The following is a 21052-nucleotide window of genomic DNA, read 5'->3' on the forward strand; positions in this document are numbered from 1 at the left end:
AGGAGAAGCGTTTTAACCTCAGGCAACAAGGAGGGTTCTTTACTGTTAGGGCTACAAGATTGTGGAATTGTCTACCACAAGAGGTGGTTTCTGCGGGTAGTATGGTGGCTTTCAAAAGACTCTTAGACGTACATCTCAAGGATCAGGACATTAAGGGCTATGTGAGATGATTACAGCCACACACACCTACACAGGTTGAACTGGATGGACTATTGTCTTTATTCAACCTCACCTACTATGTAACTATATGTAGTGTCTTTAAAGCCAATTGAACACTAGATAATGCCTTCAATCGTATTTGTAAAATTAGGCGCATAGCTCAAATCAAAATCATTTTTTTATTTTTTCAAAAAACTATAAAAATCAGTACTTTGTAAAAAAAAAAAAAAATGTAGACCTTTTTTAACATTTTGGATAGTGTTGAACAATCAGACCATTTGCCAGATTTTTACTGCTGCCATTTTTAGGTGAAGTCTTGAGCATGATTTCCACAGAGCAAGGCAAATAGTTTTCTCTTCGATGTAAGGCATAGGCAGATTGTCACCTTGTCTAATAGTCCCTTACGTTGCTCAAGCACCCATGTATCCCATGTAAACATTTAAAGGTGCACACCTGCATGTATTTGGACTTTGTGCATTTGGAAATGTGAATGCACCCTTAGGGTTGCAGAATATGATTTTTGAAGGGAAAACAATAGCAACAATGACTGTGATGGAGTAGGACTAAAGCCCCGTACACACGTACCGAATGTCGGCCGAACGATCGGCCGTCTTTTGTCCAGTGCTCTCCTGTCGGTTGAAAAGTGCTAAAGACTGCACACGAATTTTGTCGGCCAACAACAGCTGACTGCAGAAGTGATGCCATGTGATGGTTAACTTTCCGTGTGTTTTTTCTTCTCTGAACATGCCCAGTCTTGCTCATCTGCTGTTAGTCGGCCGAATTCTATACTGACTGGCGAACAATCGGCCGTTCTGGTGACGGCCAACAAAAATTTTATAGCCTGCACACCCGATTCTGTTCGGCCGAAAAGTCGCATTCGGTTGTCGGAAGCATCATACTAACAAGCCGACAATCGGCCGATCGTTCGGCGGCCGAATATTTACGGCCGACAATCGCTACGTGTGTACGGGCCTTTAGGCTTACTGCTGTAGGAGCTAAAGTCATTGCAGCTGTAGTACTGGATTAATCTTAGCATTCTAAAGCTTCTGACCCCCAACATAAATTTGGACAAACCTTGACCCTTGTTCAACCAGTTGCCTGGATAGCAAAGGAACACCACCAGCCTAAGTGGTCACTGTATTCCGCTTTTCTGTTTGCAGTTCATTTAAAAACATGTAAAGGTAAAGCTCCAACCTCCACTGTTCCCCCTCCTAGATCTGTGGGTCTGAATATTATGTCTCAGCTTGCAAAGGCTTCCTCACAATGCAGCCAAAGGCTCCCTCCCATGCACTGTACCCACTATGACATCATTGCTTCACCACAGATGGATAAGGTAAATGTGCTCCTGGTGACAAGTGCTTTGCCTTCTGGTTAATGATAAAAAGGTAGACTTGAACTTGATGCTGAGACTTCATGATTGAAATAACTGATATCCAGTAAATGAAAGGGGAGGGCAAGAGATAGTCAGGTTGGGGAGTTAAGAGCTAGATGACGCTGGACGCCCTCCAGACAGGAAATGAGAAGCTCTATCGAGAATTGCAGCAGCATCAAATGCTCACTTGCAGAAGATCAGAGTGTGGAATAAAATCAGACTAAGCATCTTTAGTGTAGGAGAGGAGCCTGTACAACTGTGAAGGTAAGGCTGGAGTTCAGCTTTAAGTTTAGTTCTGCTTTAAAATGGAAGTAAACTTCCATCTCTTGCTTGTACCTTTAGGTAAGCCTATAATAAGGCTTACCTATAGGCAGTGTAAATATCTTGTAAACATGCACAGTTTAGGAGATATTTACTGTACATGCAGCCAGTGACGTGTTCTGAAGGAACGGTCACCCGTGCCATTCCTTACGAGCCATGTGCTGTAAACGGCAGCTCCCGCTGTCAGTCAGCAGCTCTCTGCTCTGCCCTCTCCTCACTCACTGGAGTGCTGGGCTGCGGAGAGGGCGGAGCAGGCCGGCTCAGGGTCCCAGCGGCTCGCTGGCGGATCCCGACTTCCATTGCTGCGATGATGCGGTGCCTGGACTGACTTCTGTGACATCAGCAGAGAGCAGACTTCAGCCCGCTCTTTGCTGAAAACAGGTCACAGGGGTGCAGAACGAACTGCATTTCTATGATCCATAGGAGATTTACAGCCAAACAAGCTTTGGCTGTACATCTTGTTTAAGGTAAATTTAACATAATGTGCTAGTATGCGATGCATACTAGCACATTATGCTATTATCATGCAGGTCTAACAAAAAATGTCCAGCGGTGTACAACCGCTTTATATGCATTCACCTAAATTGTTTTTTTTTGACAGAGACAAGTACTATACTTCAGTCCATTCTACAGCAGCATGAAAACATAGGCCTAAAATCACACACACACAGATACACACACACATACGCACACACACATACACACACATACGTAGACACACACACACAGATACACATACACAGACACACACACATACACACACACACACATACACACACACATACACACAGACACACATACACACACATACACACACACAAAAACACACACAAACACACACACATACACACACACACACACACACACACAGACACACACACATACACAGACACACACCCATACACACACATGCAAACACACACATACGTAGACACACACACAGATACACATACACAGACACGCACACATATAAACATACACAGACACACACACATACACAGAAACACACACACACATACACAGACACACACACAAAAACACACACACATACACACACACACACACACACACACACACACACACACACACTTACACAGACACACATACATACACACACACACACACACACACAGACAGACAGATACACAAACACGCACATACACACAAATACAGACACACATACAAACACACACACACACACACACAGACACAAATACACTGACAAACACACACACACAAATACACACACAAACACACACACAAACACACACCTAGAGATGCAGAATTTTAATCTATGCATCTACTATCTGTGGCACAGAGTGACATAAAGAGTTGCTCACAAAGCGGCACGTCTTCCTGTATGATTGTAATAATAACACATTTTTATTCTAAGTAATTATGCTTGATTCACTGTGAAACACTGTTCGTTTATCTGATGAGCAGTTACTGCAGTGCTGCTCATTTTCAATTTGCAGTGCAGATTAATCTGTATGCAGTCAGGCTTCCCTCGACACTTGCGCAAAAGCCATTGAAAAATATCTGTTCATTTCAATAGCTGCTAAATGAATTTTACTCCAACATTCCTTGTGTGCTTTTTAAGTACCACTACTATTAACTCTCCCACATCTCAGCGGTTGTAATTCTTGGAAAGTAAAATATAGATTAAGTAAGGAAGATTGTTAAAGAGAATCTGTCGCCTATAAATGAGAGCAGAAGCATAATTTGCAATTTTCTAATCAGACTAAAGCCGGCCATAGACTATGGGTTGCAGGAAAGAAAAACACTTGATTCCCCATCAACATAGTCAACAATTGCAGGAAAAAACCCAACAGGCTGGTTGTACCCAAGTTTATTGATCAATCAACTTAGGTACAATCAGCCTGCCCTGCCCATACATGATTCAAACAGTCTATGGTCTGCTTTAAAGACAAACATATTTATACAGATTATATCTGTATTCTGGTTAATGTGAAAATGTAAAGTCTATGTTTTGCCATGATAAATAATGCTCTACAGGAGGGGTCTCCAAACTTTCTAAACAAACAGCCATTTTATTGTCCCTCAGACTGTAGAGGTGCCAGACTGTGGACACTGAAAGTAGAAAATATCCTGGCATCAGTGGGAGTAAATAATGCCCCATCTTTGGTGTCAGTGAGAGGAATTGTGCCCCACTGTGGGTGTCATGTGTTGGAAGAATAATGCCTCATCGTTGGTGTTTGGGAAGAACTGTGCCCCATCGTTGGTGTCATTGGGAGGAAATGTGCCCCTTCATTGGTATCAGTGGGGGGAATTATGCTCTATTGTTAGTGCCAAAGGATTAAATATTGCCCAAAAGGGCGTATAAAAGCAAGCAAAGGGCTGCAATTTGGAGACCACTGCTCTTCAGCAACCCTTTGCAACCTTTTCCCCCCAAAAGGAATGCTTGGAATATTTTTTTGGGCTCAGGAAACCCTTTCTAAAATGAATTCATTGTAGGCCAGTGAGAAAAATGCTCATCCTGTAATGGTGGTAAGAATGTCACTCTAGCTAGGTACTGGCTGAATTTCGATCTATGTGTGGCCCTCCCAATTCAACAGGAGTCAATTGGTAGATCAAGTTCTGTCAATTATGACTGCTGGAAAAATGTCATTCAACCAACTGCTCTTGATATAAATGGTACGTGGAGGAATGGTGTTAACATTCGCTTCTACAACACATTGCTTTGGAGGAATGGAAATCCAGAAGCTGATCTTTCAGCTCTCGGGCTTAGTACTGAATGCTGAGACCTGCAGGAGCAGCTGATTCTAGGTGTCATTTGACAGCACCATTTCAAAACAGCAGCTAGGTTTCAAGTGGTTAAACAGTCAAGTTATGCCACTTATTGAAGTTTGAGACATTAGCAAACAAAAAGTTAAAGTGTTTGTTACCCCAAAACTTCATATTCCTGATATGTGCCTGCTGTACCATGTACTTGCATGAGAAAGTCTTCTGTTCTCTTTGTATTGCTTCCTTTAAGTAAAATCCCCGGTGTTCCTGCTAGTCCCTCTGCTTTCCTAACTGACCACACTAATCATGAGAGTACATCGTGGTATATTCTCTAGCTATCCTGGGAATTCCAACACTAATAATCAGACTCATCCAGCCATTTACTTGGAACCTCAGTGTGCTGCTGCTTCTCCTACCCCCAGCTTCAATGCAGCTGCAAACAGAGGGAATGTAATCATTTATAAAAGAGGGAAAATGTATTTATAATGTTTTTTTTATCTATACAAAAATGTTTTGCCTTTCATTACTATTTTAACCGCTTGGCGACCGCCGCAAGTAGATATACTGCAGCGGTCAGCCCCTCACAGGCAAAGTGACGTATATATCCTGTGAGGCTCTGGGGAGCGAGCGCGCGCCGCCGGCGGCGTGCTTCCGCGTGGTCACGGACCCCCCCGTGCGTGTGACCGGCGGACCCGATGTCCGCCGCTCACTCTGCGATCGTCGGGGGAGAGGGAGAAAGGCAGGCAGCTTGTGTAAACAAGCTGCCTGTCATTCTCCCCTGTGTAGAAACACTGATCATACGGTTCTACTATGTAGGACCGTTGATCAGTGTTCCTACAGCTCAAGCCACAGCCAATCACAGTTAGAATCACGCCCCTAGGGACACACACAGCCCTTCCCTCTCAAATAAAGTAAACCCCTTCACTGCCAGTGTAATTTTACAGTAACAGTGCATATATATAGCACTGATTACTGTAGAAATGTCACTGGTATCCCCAAAAGTGTCAAAAATGTCGCAGTACCGCAAAAAAAATCGCAGATCGCCACCATTACGCGTTTAAAAAAAAAACAACAAAAATGACAAAAATCTTTCTTTTTGTTAGTAAACTTTTGCGCAAACCAATCAAAATACGCTTTTTGCGATTTTTTTTACCAAACATATGTAGCATAAAACAAATTGGCCGAAAATGTTAAAAAATTTTGTTTTTTACTTTTTTTTTTGGGGAATTTCATATAAAAAAATGTGAAAAATATTGTTATTTTTGCAAAATTGACGCTCTTTTTTTTGTTTATAGCGCGTGATCAAAAAATCGCACAGGTGATCAAATACCACCAAAAGAAATCTCTGTTTGTGGGAAAAAAAGGACGTCAAATTCGTTTAGGTACAGCGTCGCACGACCGCGCAATTGTCCATTAAAGTCACGCAGTGCCGAATCGCAAAATACCCCCTGGTCTTTTAGCAGCCAAATCCTCCGGGGCTTAAGTGGTTAAACTGAATGGGTTGTTTTACAAGGTGATCGTTTACAATCACTTAAAGCCAGCCCCTGTTAAATCCCACCTGTAAGCCTTCAGGTTTGCAAGCAATCAGTACAACAGCAAATAACACAGAGGGCTGGGACTTGTGTCCCTCAAAGAACTTCAAGAAAAAGAGTTCACAGAAATTCCAAAGTTTTAGCTTTTGTATCATCTATTAACCACTTAATGACCAAGCCTATTTTTGCCACTTGTTGTTTACAAGTTAAAATCTGTATTCTTTTGCTATAAATTACTTAGAACCCCCAAACATTATTTATACATATATTTTAGCGAAGACTCTGGAGAACAAAATGGCGGTCGTTGCAATATTTTATGTCACGCGGTATTTGCACAGCAGTCTTTCAAATGCAATTTTTTTGGGGGGAAAAAATACACTTGACTGAATTAAAAAAAAAAACTAAACAGTAAAGTTATCCCAAATTTTGTGTATATTGTGAAAAATTATGTCAAGCCGAGTAAATAGATACCTAACATATTACGGTTCAAAATTGCGCACACTCGTGGAATGGCGACAAACTATGGTACTTAAAAATCTGACAGGTTATGACAGGAACTGACAAAGTGACAGGTACTCTTTATGTAGGGATCTGGCTTCTAAAGGACGTTGAATCCTTCCTTTGCACTTAAAAGTATTCAAAACACCAAAAATAAGATTTTTGTAAGATCTTACCGTAAAAACTTTTTCTCTGATGTCTATTGGCAGATGCAGCCTCATCTTTATGAGCTGTGTGGGTTATGCTGCCACCTGCAGGAGTAGTCTAGGCAGTATGTTAGTACAAAGTTTTTACATATACACGCCCATGGGGCTGTCCCTCCAGACATAACCCGCACAGACACAGCCCAGCATATCAGCTTAGTTGCAAGCAGGGAAGACAAAAAAAACATCCCCATCAGAGGGGCGGGTCCTGCGTCTGTCAATGGACAGTAGAGAAAAAGATTTTACGGTAAGATCTTACAAAAATCGTATTTTCTCTATCGTCCATTGACAGACGCTGCCTCATCTTTATGAGCTGTGTGGGAAATCCCAAAGCAGTATAGGCATGAGGCGTGGGAAAAATGCAACCAGAAGGTAACGTAAACTCCAAAAGGCTAAACCTAGCCAACTGGGTAACATGAAGCTCAACCAAAACAACATGAGCTCACCCAGGTAAAAGACCCCTAAGAGAATAAGAAAAAAACATTCTCTTATGAAACAGCGGCCTGCAAAACCTTGCGGCAAAAAGAGGCATCCGAACAAATCCACCTTATAAAATTTGGTAACGGTGTGAACAGACGACCAAGTCGCTGCCTTACAAACCTGTACGACAGAGGCCTGATGGCGAAAAGCCCAAGAGGTACTCGGCGCTCTAGTCGAATGAGCCTTTACAGGGAAAGGAGGAACCTGACCCTTGAGTGAATAAGCCTGAACAATCGTCTGCCTGATCCATCTTGAAATGGTCGCAGCGGACGCAGCCAAACCTTTGCGAGGACCGTCCGTAAAGACAAAGAGAGAGTCTGATTTCCGAAAAGGACTCAGTAACCGTCAAATAAAGCCTTATCGCCCGAACCACATCCAGAGAGTGCAAGGCAATCTCCTTGGATGTTTAGGCTTAGGACATAAGGAAGGCAACACAATGTCTTCATTAAGGTGAAAATCTGACACCACCTTAGGGAGAAAAGACGGTTTTGGCCGGAGGACCACTTTATCCCTGTGGACCACCAAATAAGGCGAACGACAGGACAGCGCCGCTAACTCAGACTCTACGAGCAGAAGTAATAGCCACTAGAAAGGCAACCTTCTGCAAAAAGGAAAGACGAGAAATCTCCCTGATATTCTCAAAGGGAGGCTTTTGAAGAACAGACAAAACTAGATTGAGATCCCACGCAGGTAACGGAGATCTCCACTGAGGAGCCAGATGACGCGTCCCCTGGATGAACGTGCAAATCAAGCTATTAGTTGCCAACGGACGTTGGAAGTAAACAGCCAAGGCTGACACCTGGCCCTTGATAGTACCCAACGCCAAGTGCTGCTCAATCCCTTTTTGTAAAAAGGTCAAAACCCTAGCTATAGAAAATAAGCGAGGGTGCAGCTGCAGCGATTCATACCATGAAATGTACGATTTCCACGTGCAATGATAGATCTTCCTGGAAGTCGACTTTCTGGCCTTCAAAAGGGTAGGAATCACTGAGTCAGAAAGACCTCTATCCCTCAACACCTTGCTTTCAACAGCAAAGCCGTTAAAGCCAGCAGCCGTAAAGCAGGATGGAAGATCGGTCCTTGAGACAGTAGATCTTCCCGCAGAGGAAGCCTCCATGAAGGGTCTACAACCTTTTGTACCAGGTCTGCGTATTAAGACAGCCGAGGCCAGTCTGGTGCCACCAGAATGACCGGAATGCCTTCCATCGCCACCCAGCGAAGAGACCTCGGCAGGTACGAGCAAAGGGAAGGCATAAATCAGGCGATACTGGCTCCAAGGACCCACCAGAGCGTCTGTGGCGTCGGCCAGGGGATCCCAAGACCTGGCCACAAACCACTGAACTTTCCTGTTGAGGCGAGACGCAAACAGATCCACCTCTGGAGTCCCCCACCAGGCACACAGGAGATGAAACACTTCTGAATGAAGGAACCATTCCCCTTGATCCGACACCTGTCGACTTGTTGTGGAAATTGCATATGACATATTTCCCTCATTTAATACAGTGGCTCACTAATGCACTGTAATCTCTGGTCAAGAAGCCATATAAGGTCATACCTTTCTTTTGTAAAGGCTTGAGGAATGCAGTTTGACCAAGTCTAACCTTCCCCCACTTTAAAGTATTAGTGACCGTCCAAAAAATGGATAAGCGAGCCCTTTTCTCCTCAGGATAAAGGGTGTTGGTTTGGGGGGATGGTATATTCCTTATACACAAGTCTAAATACTACTGCCCAAAGCTCCAAGAGTCAGTCTCACAGAAACATCCATGAAGCAAGAACTTGACGCTGATTTCCCTGAGCCATGTGCATGAAATGGGACTCCATGGCTCCATGGCTTCTTTTAGTTAAGTATTATATATTTGCTCTATCTTTATCTGTATCTGCCAGTCTTGTATTATGCTCCTAAATATTGTAATAGTTTTGTATGTACAGATTGCTTTTGCATAGTAAAAGCACATTTATATACTGCAAAGGTCTGAGTTTCCTTGTTTGTACCGCAGAGTAACCTTGCTAGATAGACGCAAGCAAAACACGACTAAGGTAATCCGCTTGCCAATGCTCCACCCCCGGAATGTGGACTGCGGAAACAGGCAGGACATGTTGTTCCGCCCAAAACAGAATCTTGGCCATCTCCTTGGCTGCCAGGACACTCTTGGTGCCCCCTTGATGATTGATGTAGGCCATGGCCGTGGCATTGTCCGACTGTATCCGAACCGGAGAGCCGTGTAGCCGACCCGTCCAGTGAAGAGGGCAGAGCTTGATCACTCTCAGCTCCAGAATATTGATCGGCAAGGAAGACTCCTCCGTCGCCCAAGTCCCCTGGGCTCATAGCTTCCCTAGCACTCCACTCCAGCCTGACAGGCTGGCGTCCGTGGTGACCACCATCCAAATACCGGCAGGAAGGGCTTGCCCTGGAACAGGGCAGGTGACCAGAGCCACCAAGAAAGAGCTGACTTCGTAAGATGGCTCAAGCAAATCTTCTGGTCCAATGACCGAGGATCTCTGTTCCATTTCACCAGAATCTCCTTTTGCAAAGGTCTAGAGTGAGACTGAGAAAACCGGACTGCTTTCGAAGGTCGAAACCATCAGACCCAAGGCTCTCATGCAAGCCCGGAGGGAGGACTGATCGGTCTCCATCAGCAACCTGACTGCTTTTTGCAGCTTCTGAAGTTTGTCCAGGGGGAGAAAGACCCTCACCAGTGCAGAGTTGAGAGTCAGCCCCAGATAAGTGACCCGTACTGATGCCATCAAAGCAGATTTTTTTAAATTGATCGTCCACCCAAGTTCTTGAAGGGTCTGAATCGTAATAGTGATGTTGCCCAACAGATCTGAGTGGAAGACTGCTCGCAACAGGAGATCGTCCAAATATCCCACAATTTAGATACCTCGCCGAAGTAACAAGACCAGCACAGGGGCTAAGACCTTGGTAAATACTCTGGGAGCCGAGGTAAGACCAAAGGGTAATGCCACAAATTGAAAGTGCTCCTTTGCTATGGCAAAGTGGAGGAATCGCTGGTGCCCCTCGAAAATGGGGACTGTAAGAGACGTTCAGCTGGACCCAAACAGGCGTTGGCGCGCATGCCCAGGTACCTTACTGGGTGTACAGGAAGAAATGTGCGTTTGCGCATGCGCGTACGCGCGCACGCATTGGCGCCAAACGGCCTATTTAGGCTGAGCAGTTACAGGAGCACATTGCTGAGTGGTCTTTCAGCTTGTTCCTGTTTACCTGTGCCCTGACCTGCTTCTGGATTACCTGTACTGACCCGGCTTACCCTTGACTCTCCTTTGGATTCCTGCCTGCCTACCTGTGGCCCCGGCCTGTGATTGACCTTGTTCCTGTCTTATGCCTTTGTACCTCGCTGCCAGATTGTGTACCGACTTCAGCTTGTATCCTGACACTGCTTCCTTCTCACGTTCCTGTACCCGCGCTGCCTGGCTGTTGACGACTCCTGGGCTTGTGTTATGGCTTCGATCCTTTCTTCTCATCCAGCATCAGAGTTCCAGTTCCAGGTGCTCATCCGGTGATCCACGGCCATCAGTCTCCTGTCAAGGCACCACCTGCTATACCGGCCCTCGTGCCACTCTGTGCCCTACACCGCCTGTCATCTCTACAAGGGGTGTTGGACGGGAGGTGCAAGAGAAGCCCCCTCTACAGCTCGATCTCCACTAGATACGTGATAGTGACGTGGAGATACGCATCCATGAGATCGATGGAAGCCAGAAAATCCCTATGATTCGAGGATACCACCACTGACCGAATGGACTCCATAAGAAACTTCTGCACCCGCACAAAGCGGTACAGAGCCTTGAGATCCAGAATTGGAGGCACCTTTCCCTCCTTTCTGGGCACCGTGAACAGGTTTGAATAGAAACCTTGAGGGCGTTCCTGCGGAAGAACCGGCACAATCACCCCTTGAGCCAGGAGATCTTGCGCAGCCTCCCGCAGATCCTTCAAACGCTCTGGAGACAGGCAGAGGTTTGACTGAAAAAACCTGTCCCCTGGCCGGGACCAGAATTCGATTATGTACCCCCGGCCCCGGAACAAATCAGTTTGTGAACCCAAGCATCCTGAATGAAGGAAGTCCAGGGTTCCTGGAAGAAGCGCAGACGTCCCCCCACCCCTGAGCTGGGTGAGGGCGCCCCTTCATGCTGAAGAGGACTTGTCAGCAGCACCGGACTGACCGGCCTTGGGCTTGCTCCAATGCTTTTTTTTAGCCCCTCCAGAAGCTCTGTACGGCTTATTTTTTTCTTGTGCCCCGGAGGCATGAAAAAAAAAAAAACGCTTGTAAGCACAAAAGAGGGACCCTGCTCAGTACGGGGAGCCTTACCCTTGGAGGATTGAGGAAGAAGAGTACTCTTCCCGCCAGTAAAGCCCTTGATCAACTCATCCAAATAGTCGCCAAACAAACGCTCTCCCAGAAATGGGAGGTCAGCTAGGGCTTTCTTAGAAGCTTGGTTGGTCAGCCAACCAGCTCTTTAGCCAAACCATCCGTCTCAAGGCAATGCCCATGGCTGAGGGACAATTAAACATGCCATGTGAGTTGTGCTGACAACCCACAGCACTTCAGGCTACACTGACAGCTCTCTCGATCCAGCTCCCTTCACCCGCTGCCAGTTCTGATTCAGAGCTCTGCAGAGCTGCATATGTGGAGCTGACCTTCTGCCATCCTTATTGTGTTTTATTTCTTATACTGCCAGTGGTTTTCATGGGAAAGCCTGTCATGTCTGGATGGGGAGAGGCTGGGCGGGACTTGGATGGGGCTGCTTGAACAGGGACCAACAACAGTATCAGGAAGTGCCTGTGTGCAGCCATATTTGGCTGCACAAAGCAACTGTCGGTAAAAGACAGGAAGGTTGGTAAATGTCTAGACTGGGCAGGTATTTCTAATCAGACATTCAACAATTCAAATAGTGTTTAATATTAACGTTTTTAAAATTATTCATAGAAATAAGGGGTGTATTTTACATTTTGACTGGAATTCAACGTTAAACCTAGCTTACATAACATTGACATCAGTGAAAAGAAGTCTGAACAGACATAGCATGCCCAGAGGATCAACCAGTCCAAAGCAAGTAGCTTAAGCTAAACGCTCCTAACCCTGGGCTGCAGAAAAAGGGAGGTCTCTGATATGGAAGGTTGGTACCTGATTAGACGACTATCCGAAAGCCATGGATGTTGGAGCATAAAATATAAACGGAGAAAAGGAAAATTCAATAAACTGGAAAAAAATTAAGGGATAACAACACCCTTACAAAAGGGAGCAGGGATGAGGATATACTGTGATCCTTCGTATGATAACATGACCAGAAGGATGAGTAGGAGTCCTTCCAACAAACATCTATAGATGATAGCTACACAGCAAACCTGCGTAATCAGTTATTAATTATAGGATTCCATAAATCATCCAGCCGTTTAAAGAGCAGAATCCTCCATCAAGGAGTAAGGGGTAAAAATCCTAGTGCTAGCACCTGATAGAGAATATAAAAGAGGAAGGTTTGAAACAGTATTCCTCAAAGACTGCAGGACATCCACAAAAAGAGGATCTATCTTCAGGAGATCAGGGCTCACGAAGGCCTGTGGACTTACAATATCAATTGGTTTGGTTGCATTCCTGTTAAAGGATAAGTTTACCTTTTGTTTCATGTTACACCCATATTCAGGATGTAACATTTAACATGTTACAGATGCACCGGCCCCCTCTCCCTGCCCCCCCCCCCCCCCCCGTCACACTCTGCAACAAACAATGTTCTGTGAATGGGAAAACTACAAGGTCCAAGCGGCAATGATTTATTTTTTTTTAATTTTTTACAAACTACAAATAATTATTTTTTTCTACACAATGTTATCTCAAACATGTATTAGGTAAAACTTACCCACCACCCGAGCCTCCATTCTTGCTGAAGTGTGTCCGAGGCTCACTAGATGCCAGTTTAAGAAGCTCATTCCATTCTCTCTCCCATTCGTCCTCTGTGTAAACCAGTCCAGACTGTACAAAAGGAAAAATAGATATAATTTTTTATATATACTTTCTTTAGTTCTGGCTAATCACACTAGACTGAACTGGTGAATTTTTTTTTTGTTGTGAATATAATAATTTCATAGAAGACCTCAAGTCAAAAGGCAGACATCCTTCATGCGTTTAGTGTGGTACAGTGTTAAAGCATTGAATATTATGTGTGGCCTTTAGTAATATCAGGGACCACACTTGAGACCTACTACATAAAGTTGGTCACCAATGGTTCACATATGTTAAAATGAAGTTAAAACAGCGCTAGCATCACATAAAAAATTCGCTGGTGAGTATAATATAGGTTCTAAAAGTGCAAGGTGATCAATATAAATAATATATAAAAATATAGATATGAACCAGCAATAAATCACAATAAAAATATAGAAATATATAAATATATAGATATGAACCAGCAATAAATCACAATAAGTCACAATAAATATTCCTAAAGCTGGTCTAAGCAGGAGAAGAAGGAGGAGGATGCAGAGGAAGACTGCACACCACTGACAGCTCCACACTTCTCTGCAGCTCCTCACTGACCTTTTGGAGCGATCCTATATTAAGGCATTCCTTTCTCCTGGATCCATCCATATCGAAGCCTGGTTGCCTAAGCCATATATGATCCTATCAAGTGTTTGTGATACATACCTGTGGTGAGTAGGGGACCTGGAGGGACGGGCCACTCACTTGAGCACTGCTTGATCGGACGGTTTCTGCACCTGAGCACCTTATTTTATTACACCAAGATTTAAGGACTATTTTAGGAATATTTATTGTGACTTATTGTGATTTATTGCTGGTTCATATCTATATATTTATATATTTCTATATTTTTATTGTGATTTATTGCTGGTTCATATCTATATTTTTATATATTATTTATATTGATCACCTTGCACTTTTAGAACCTATATTATACTCACCAGTGAATTTTTTATGTGATGCTAGCGCTGTTTTAACTTCATTTTAACATATTTTCTCCAAGACTTACTTGGATGCACAGCAGCTGCATACATTTTGCACATAATTTTGGACACTTTGGACTTTATTTAAATAGAAGTTGATCACCACACACATTTATATAATAATAACAATTTATTTAATGTGTTAGCGCTTTTTTAATTTGATTTTCAAAATGGTTCACATATGCTTTTTGAGAAAGTTCCCCAAAAAAACTACAGCGATCTTTTAGGAAACAAAGTTCCGTAATGAAGATTAGTGATGCCCATACATGACCAGAGCTAACTATTTTTGTTTTCCCATGTTTTAATCAAATTGATTAAAACACAATAAAGCTAAATACAATGACAATGATATTAAAGTGTCACTAAACCCTGCCAACTAAAAACAAGTTACCAATTGAGCATTTTATTAAAAAAAACTCTCTTTTTTAAAATCAGCAAACAGTGCTTATTTTTCAGAATACTGATTCCCCGCTATCCCCACTATTTGTGTTACGAGCAGTGCATGCGTATTATATGAACGTGCACTACTATATAAAGACTTCCTCTCCCAAGATTTATTACCATGCTGCATGAGCGGGTCAGTAAATAATGGGCTGCATTTCTCACTGCAAACAGATTTTATGTTATGAACAGGAGGGAATACTAACCTGGATGTAGTCTATAGTGGGAGTGAAGCAAGGAGGGTGGCTATATCCTACATACAGTAGCCAACCTCAAGCCAAGGAAGTCAGCTGAGCAGAATAATTACATATATATTTCTTCATATACAATCTGACATTGGTTATTGTAGGTATGTAGCACTTATTGTTGGCCAGGAATATTTACTTTGATTTTTTGGATTGGGTTTAGTGACACTTTATTGACCAAGGGGTGGCATGAAATCCATAAATCCACATTTTTGTGATTTAAAAATGACTTTTATTTACATTCTACCCAAGCTCCCATTTCCCCACACAAATATACCAGACTCTCTTACTAAATATCAATATTCTTTTTCTGCTTAAAATTACTTCTTGGAGAAGTGAAGAAAAGCAATGTATAATTGTGGTCATCATTCAAATTTCCTATGTTAACTTTGTGCTGGAGGGCAGCAGTTCATCTTATTTTACAGGAAATACCAAGGGAATGCTGTTTAATTTATATATGTTCTTTCATCACTAACCCCATTCTTGATACCTGTGATATTGTTTGCCTTTCCAAGAAAAGCACATTAAACAATGGTGGTTTTGAGGGTTATCTCAGAGTGACCTTGGCAGGACTTCAAGAAGACTCTAGAGTGGTTGGCCATGAATCAAAGAAAAAAATGAAATTCAGACTATTTCACCAGAGCCTAATTAGGGTGTATTGTAAGATCATGAGCTTATTGCTCTGGACAGGTGTAAGCATCAAACTTCCCATGTGACAGCAAAGTGATTATAACAAGTTACTTGAAGACATCTTTATGTGCTCAGCAGCAGGAGTTAAACAGCTAGACACTAATACCTCCTTGTTCTGCTGTGTCTGCTGCCACCTCCATCTCCTCTTCAGTGCCTCCCTCTCTGCTCCACTTCTCATCATGGTATAAAGAGCTTTCCTTAGAACAAGGTCTCGGTCATGAAATCCCCACATCCCTAAGAGACAAGACACAAGCAGTGAAGCAGACAATGTCCTGATAACTACAAAGCCAGGTCTATCGGGGGAAACCAAGAAGGGCAAGGATCTAACTGTTCCCTCTTTGATGAACGTATTATGTGTGACTGTTATCTTGTGAACCAATAAAAGAAATATCAATTGTGTTAAAACAACATCGTATTAAGTATGAACAGTTTATAGTAATGACGCTGTCTTCCTCTAGTTATATAATAAAAAAAAAAATAAAACTGGCTTTTTTTAGAAAGTTTGGAGACCCCTGGTTTAGACTAACAAATAAAAACACTGCATCTACAGCTCACTGTACATTTGTGTGATGGTCAAGGAGAAGAATGTTCCTTACCTTTGTAATCAGTGGGAATATTCCCGCCATTAGTTTCAGTGGCAACCTACTGTATTTGAGTATCATTAGTTGCTACTTGTTCAGGGAACCCCTAGCAACCTCTTGAGGAACCCGCGTTAAGAAAGCCTGATCTAAACTAAATGTACATGCACTTTAACTGAGCAAATTGCTATGCAACTTTTTTTTTATAAATACACCCCATTGTGATAAGATCATTTATATCACGTTGCTCTATTTTAAATGTATATCTATCTAAAAACACACTAATCAAACTATATATTCTCTTTAATCTGCCAAAAAAAAAAAGCTCAAGTGCCTTGGATATGAAAATATATTTTAGGCAGCACACAAATCTAATTATAGACACGTATGTATAATGTTTAATTTACAGATTTAGCTAGTAAAGTAAATATTAACAGGAAGTGCCTGCAGCTCCATGATAATAACATTTACAATGTCTTGACAGCACATATAATGGGTTTAGACAAGGCCAGCAGCCAGTAACGTAGCAGATCAGAATAAGATGTTAGCAGGGTAGCAGGTCAGGATGGGTTGCTAGCAGGAAAGCCAGTATGGGATACTGACAGGTCAAGACGAGATGGCAACAGGGTAACAGGTTAGGATGGGATTTTAGCAAGGCAGTAGGTAATGATTGGCTATTAGCTAGAAAGCAGATTAGTTGTGATGTCAGCAGGGAATCAGATTACAATGGAATATTAATAGGGCAGGATGGGATGTTAGTAGGATAACAAGTCAGGAATAGATGACAGCGGAGTAATAGGTTAGGATGGAATGTGAGCAGTGTAGCAGGTCAGGGTAATGTTAGCAGGAATGCACATCAAATGGTATGTTAGTGGGAAAGCAGATCGAATGCGATGATAGCAGGGCAAACAGATTGGAATGGGTAGTTAGCAGAGTAGCAGGTTAGGATGCAATGTTTGCAGAGTAGTAGGTCAGGAGGGGATGTTAGTAGGGTAGCAGATTACTCATGCTTTCCACACTCATTCTATTTTCCGGCAATTCATGAGGGTTGTTATAGAAGAAACAATGATGACCATGTTAGCTGTTGGTAGATTTATAGAGGTTAAGGTTAAAATCACTCTTTAATAAATAATAATATAGTATTCACAAATAAATTGTGTTCAATATTGAACTGAATTCTAGGACAATTTGTAAATGTAAAGCGCTCTTTGTAAAGTGCTTTGAGAAACTACCTATAAAGGCGCAAAATAAACTAAAGTTTAACTTAATTTTTTTTTATTATTATTATTAATATTATTACTACTCGTCTCCTACCTAAAGAAGCAGCATGAAGTAGACAGTTTCCATCTCCGGTTGTTGCTAAAGGCAGAAGACGTTTGCAGCTTGAGCATGTTGTAGACCACCAGTTCAGCCTCCCTGGGATAAAAGGAGAGAATGTTACCAGAAGGAACCGCTTGGCACTGCCCAGGTTTCTGCAGGATCAGACTTTCCACGGATGTCTAATCATTTGATCAGAGAACTTCTACAGAGAACTGTTACTTGTGAATTGCAAATATTTCTTGTATTCTTTAAAGCGGAGTTCCAGCCATTTACTCACCTGTCCAACGGTCCAGCGATGCGGCCGCCGGAAGCCTCGATCCTCTCCCTCGGGGCCGGCATCACTGCTGTGGGCACCCGGCTGTTACAGTTTGCGGCTTCACAGCCGGGTACCCACTGCGCATGCGCGAGTCGCGCTGCGCGCTGTGATTGGCCGGCAATCTTCTGGGACCTCTGACGTGTCCCAGAAGATTGCAAGGAGGGAGGGGGAGAGGAGAACTTCCGCTCAGGGCGCCGCGGCGCTCCGAGCGGAAGTGGGAGCGGGTACCTGTCAAAACTAGGTACCCGCTCCCCCCCCCCCAAAAAATGACATGCCAAATGTGGCATGTCGGGGGGTCAGGACTCCCTAAAGCGGAAGTTCCACTTTTGGGTGGAACTCCGCTTTAACTGTATAAAGTGGGTGATCTTGAAAATGTCAGTTGGATTGTTTTGGGTATTTATCTGTTCAAGGTAAATCCCAATGTCAGCCTAAAGATAATTTTTCAGTTCTGGATAGTGTGTAAGAATGTAGGTGTAGGCTGCTTTTACTAAAGTGAAATTAAACCCTCCTATCGTTTTCAGCCAAGGAAGCTGCCATCTTGGCCTCTGTTTAATCTTCAACTGCCATTAAGCTGCACATGTGATCAGTTATAACACCAACCATTTGATGGTTTGACAGTTCGGTTGAGAGCGCAACCAATGTGACAATTATATTCCCGTCACGTGCCGGAAATGTAACTGTTTTTTGAAAATGTTAAATCGTTGGATTTACTTCGGCTTTAATTCCAATATAAAGGTTAGTAATGGTGCTAAAAAGTAAATTGAGAATTGCGAATCTATGAAAGCTCACTGCGCAGGCACTACCAGCATTGAAAAGGACTGTAGGCGGACAATGTAAACGCTGCGGCTGTCTTCCTGAGGTATGTAGTTGGGTTGAGGGGTTTTACAAGAAAGAATAAGTCATCAGGGTTAGGGAAAATTTATGAAAGCACCCTTATTCTTTAAAAAGAAACAAGCAACCACGGGCTTATGTACAAATCCAAAAATTAAGAATTTAACCATTTCAATACCAGACACTTTTACCCCCTTCCTGCCCGGGCCAATTTTCAGCTTTAAGCACTGTCGCACTTTGAATAACAATTGCGCGGTCATGCAAAACTTCACCCATATTACATTTTTATCATTTTGTTCACACAAATGTAGCTTTCCTTTGGTGGTATTTAATCATCACTATGTTTTTATTTTTTGCTAAATAAAAGTTATAAAAGTTTTCAAAAAAATTGTTCTTCAAAATATTGAGGACAAAATGTATTCTGTTACATTTCTTTGGTGAAAATAACATTTATTTGGTGAAAATAACCCAAATCAGTGTATATCATTTAGTCTGTAGGAAAGTTATAGAGTTCACAAACTATGGTTTATATCTGAAAATTGAACAATCCTGATGTACTAAAGCCTATCTCAATTCTTGAGGCCCAAAAATATCAGGACAGTACAAATATCCCCCAAATGACCCCTCTTTGGAAAGTAGACAGTCCAAGGTAGTTAGTAAGAGGCATGGCGAGTTTTTGAAGTTGTCATTTTTTGTCATACTTTTTTGACATACTATCACCAGTCCAGTGACTGGTGTGGCAGTGATCAAGGACACTGACTGGTGACAGTATGAAAAAATGAAAAAAAAAAAAAACACATTTTTAATAATTTTTAAAAAAAATTTTATTGCAATTTTATTTCTTTTTTTTTACATCACATACTGTGACCAAAGCAACATGTTAGCATAGTAACATTGTACTAGTGAAGTGATCAGTTTTTTTTTTTTTTTTTACATGTTATGATTGCTTACAACAGGGAATTTCATTGCTATAAGCAAGCATTTTACTGAATAAAGTGGATTCATTCAGTTTGTTTTGTTGTGATTAGCTGTGATTGGCCAGAGCTAATTACATGGTAGAGATGGGCTGTGTTTGGCCCTGTCTGTACCATGTGATCACATTGACCAATCACAGCTAGCAAAACAATTGTACACAATGGATGGCATAAAAGAAAGCCATCCATTGTTTACAACTGTCATGTGATCTGCTGTGATTGGTCACAGCAGTCACATGGCACTGTCAGTGAACCAGTACACTGTGCAGTCATCGGCTGTGTCCAGTGACACAGCTGGTGACAGATCCCGTTGCTGCACAGCCCCGCGAGCGGCTCCTTCTGAGAGTAGGTCATATGACGTCCAGGAAAAAGGAGGAAAGTCGCTTTAACACCCTCCCGATCGGCCTACAACACATTGACAGCCAGGCGGGAAGGTGTTAAAGGGTAATTCTACTTTAAGGATGAAAAAAATAGCAAACAAAAAAAAGAATGTAGCATATACAATTGCTACAAGCCATTGTAAAAGAAACTGTCATTAAAAATTGCCTTTCCTTTTAAACCTGCAGGGCTGTCATTTTCTGTAAAATTCATAGCAATATGGCAACCTGGAGGTGTTTTGTACACAGTCGTGTACAGAACACTCTCTAAAAATGTAATTTCCTCCTTGTGTGATTGGCTCACTGATTTTCCCAGATGTCTGCACTAAGACACAAGCCAAATTTTTGGCATCTTCTGCAAAAAAAGTTTTGTTTTTCGTGAGATACACCTACTGGGTTAAATGCTTCTAAAAGGATGCAAACATTGCAACTTTCCTAATTAGAACACTGCAAGTGCATCAGCCGATTAATAATGAAAAAGTCACTCCCATTCAGAATTACTTTGCCACTGAAACAGGTAGGAATCTGCAATTCTGTTAGGAATTAAGAGACACTAGTTCCCCTTTAGGTCTGCTCCCATTATGATTGACAGCAGGCAGTAAGTGAAATCTAAAACCAACAGACAACGTGTTATTGGCTATAAAATCCGCCCACTAGCTGCTGTCAATCACAAGGGGAGTGGATCTGAATGGAAACTATTGCCTCAGCTTCCCCGTTAGGCTCCACCCACTGTCAGCGTCACTGGTTGCTGAAGCATGTTGTCTGTGAAGCAAACAGCATCCTTGACAACCAGTAACAGGTGAAGAAGAGAAGGGGTAGTGGCGGAAAACATGCCATTCTGCTGCAAAGTGTACAGAGATAATCACTGTGCCTGTTTCTGTACGCCAAGTTAAAGATGGTCTTAATTACCTCCAGTTTTGTTATCTATGGAGGTAATTCCTTTTGGATTTGGGGTAGCCAAAGCACTCCTTTGTATGTACTATTGAGAGCTACCAAA

The 21052-nt window shown here is 42.6% G+C and overlaps 1 protein-coding gene across 1 annotated transcript in view; it reads right to left on the reverse strand.

Moving 5' to 3' along the window:
- Nucleotides 1-21052, reverse strand: part of OTUD7A (OTU deubiquitinase 7A) — a 452998-nt gene that overhangs the window by 55541 nt on the left and 376405 nt on the right. Inside the window, exons 7-9 of the mRNA XM_082256697.1 lie at nt 17552-17653; nt 15766-15893; nt 13182-13294 (exon numbers count right to left, since the gene is read on the reverse strand). Coding sequence (XP_082112823.1) covers nt 13182-13294; nt 15766-15893; nt 17552-17653 — 343 coding nt within the window. The remainder of the gene's footprint in view (nt 1-13181; nt 13295-15765; nt 15894-17551; nt 17654-21052) is intronic.

Source organism: Pelophylax lessonae, assembly GCF_965119305.1.
Source record: "Pelophylax lessonae genome assembly, chromosome: 4".
Lineage (NCBI taxonomy): Eukaryota > Metazoa > Chordata > Amphibia > Anura > Ranidae > Pelophylax > Pelophylax lessonae.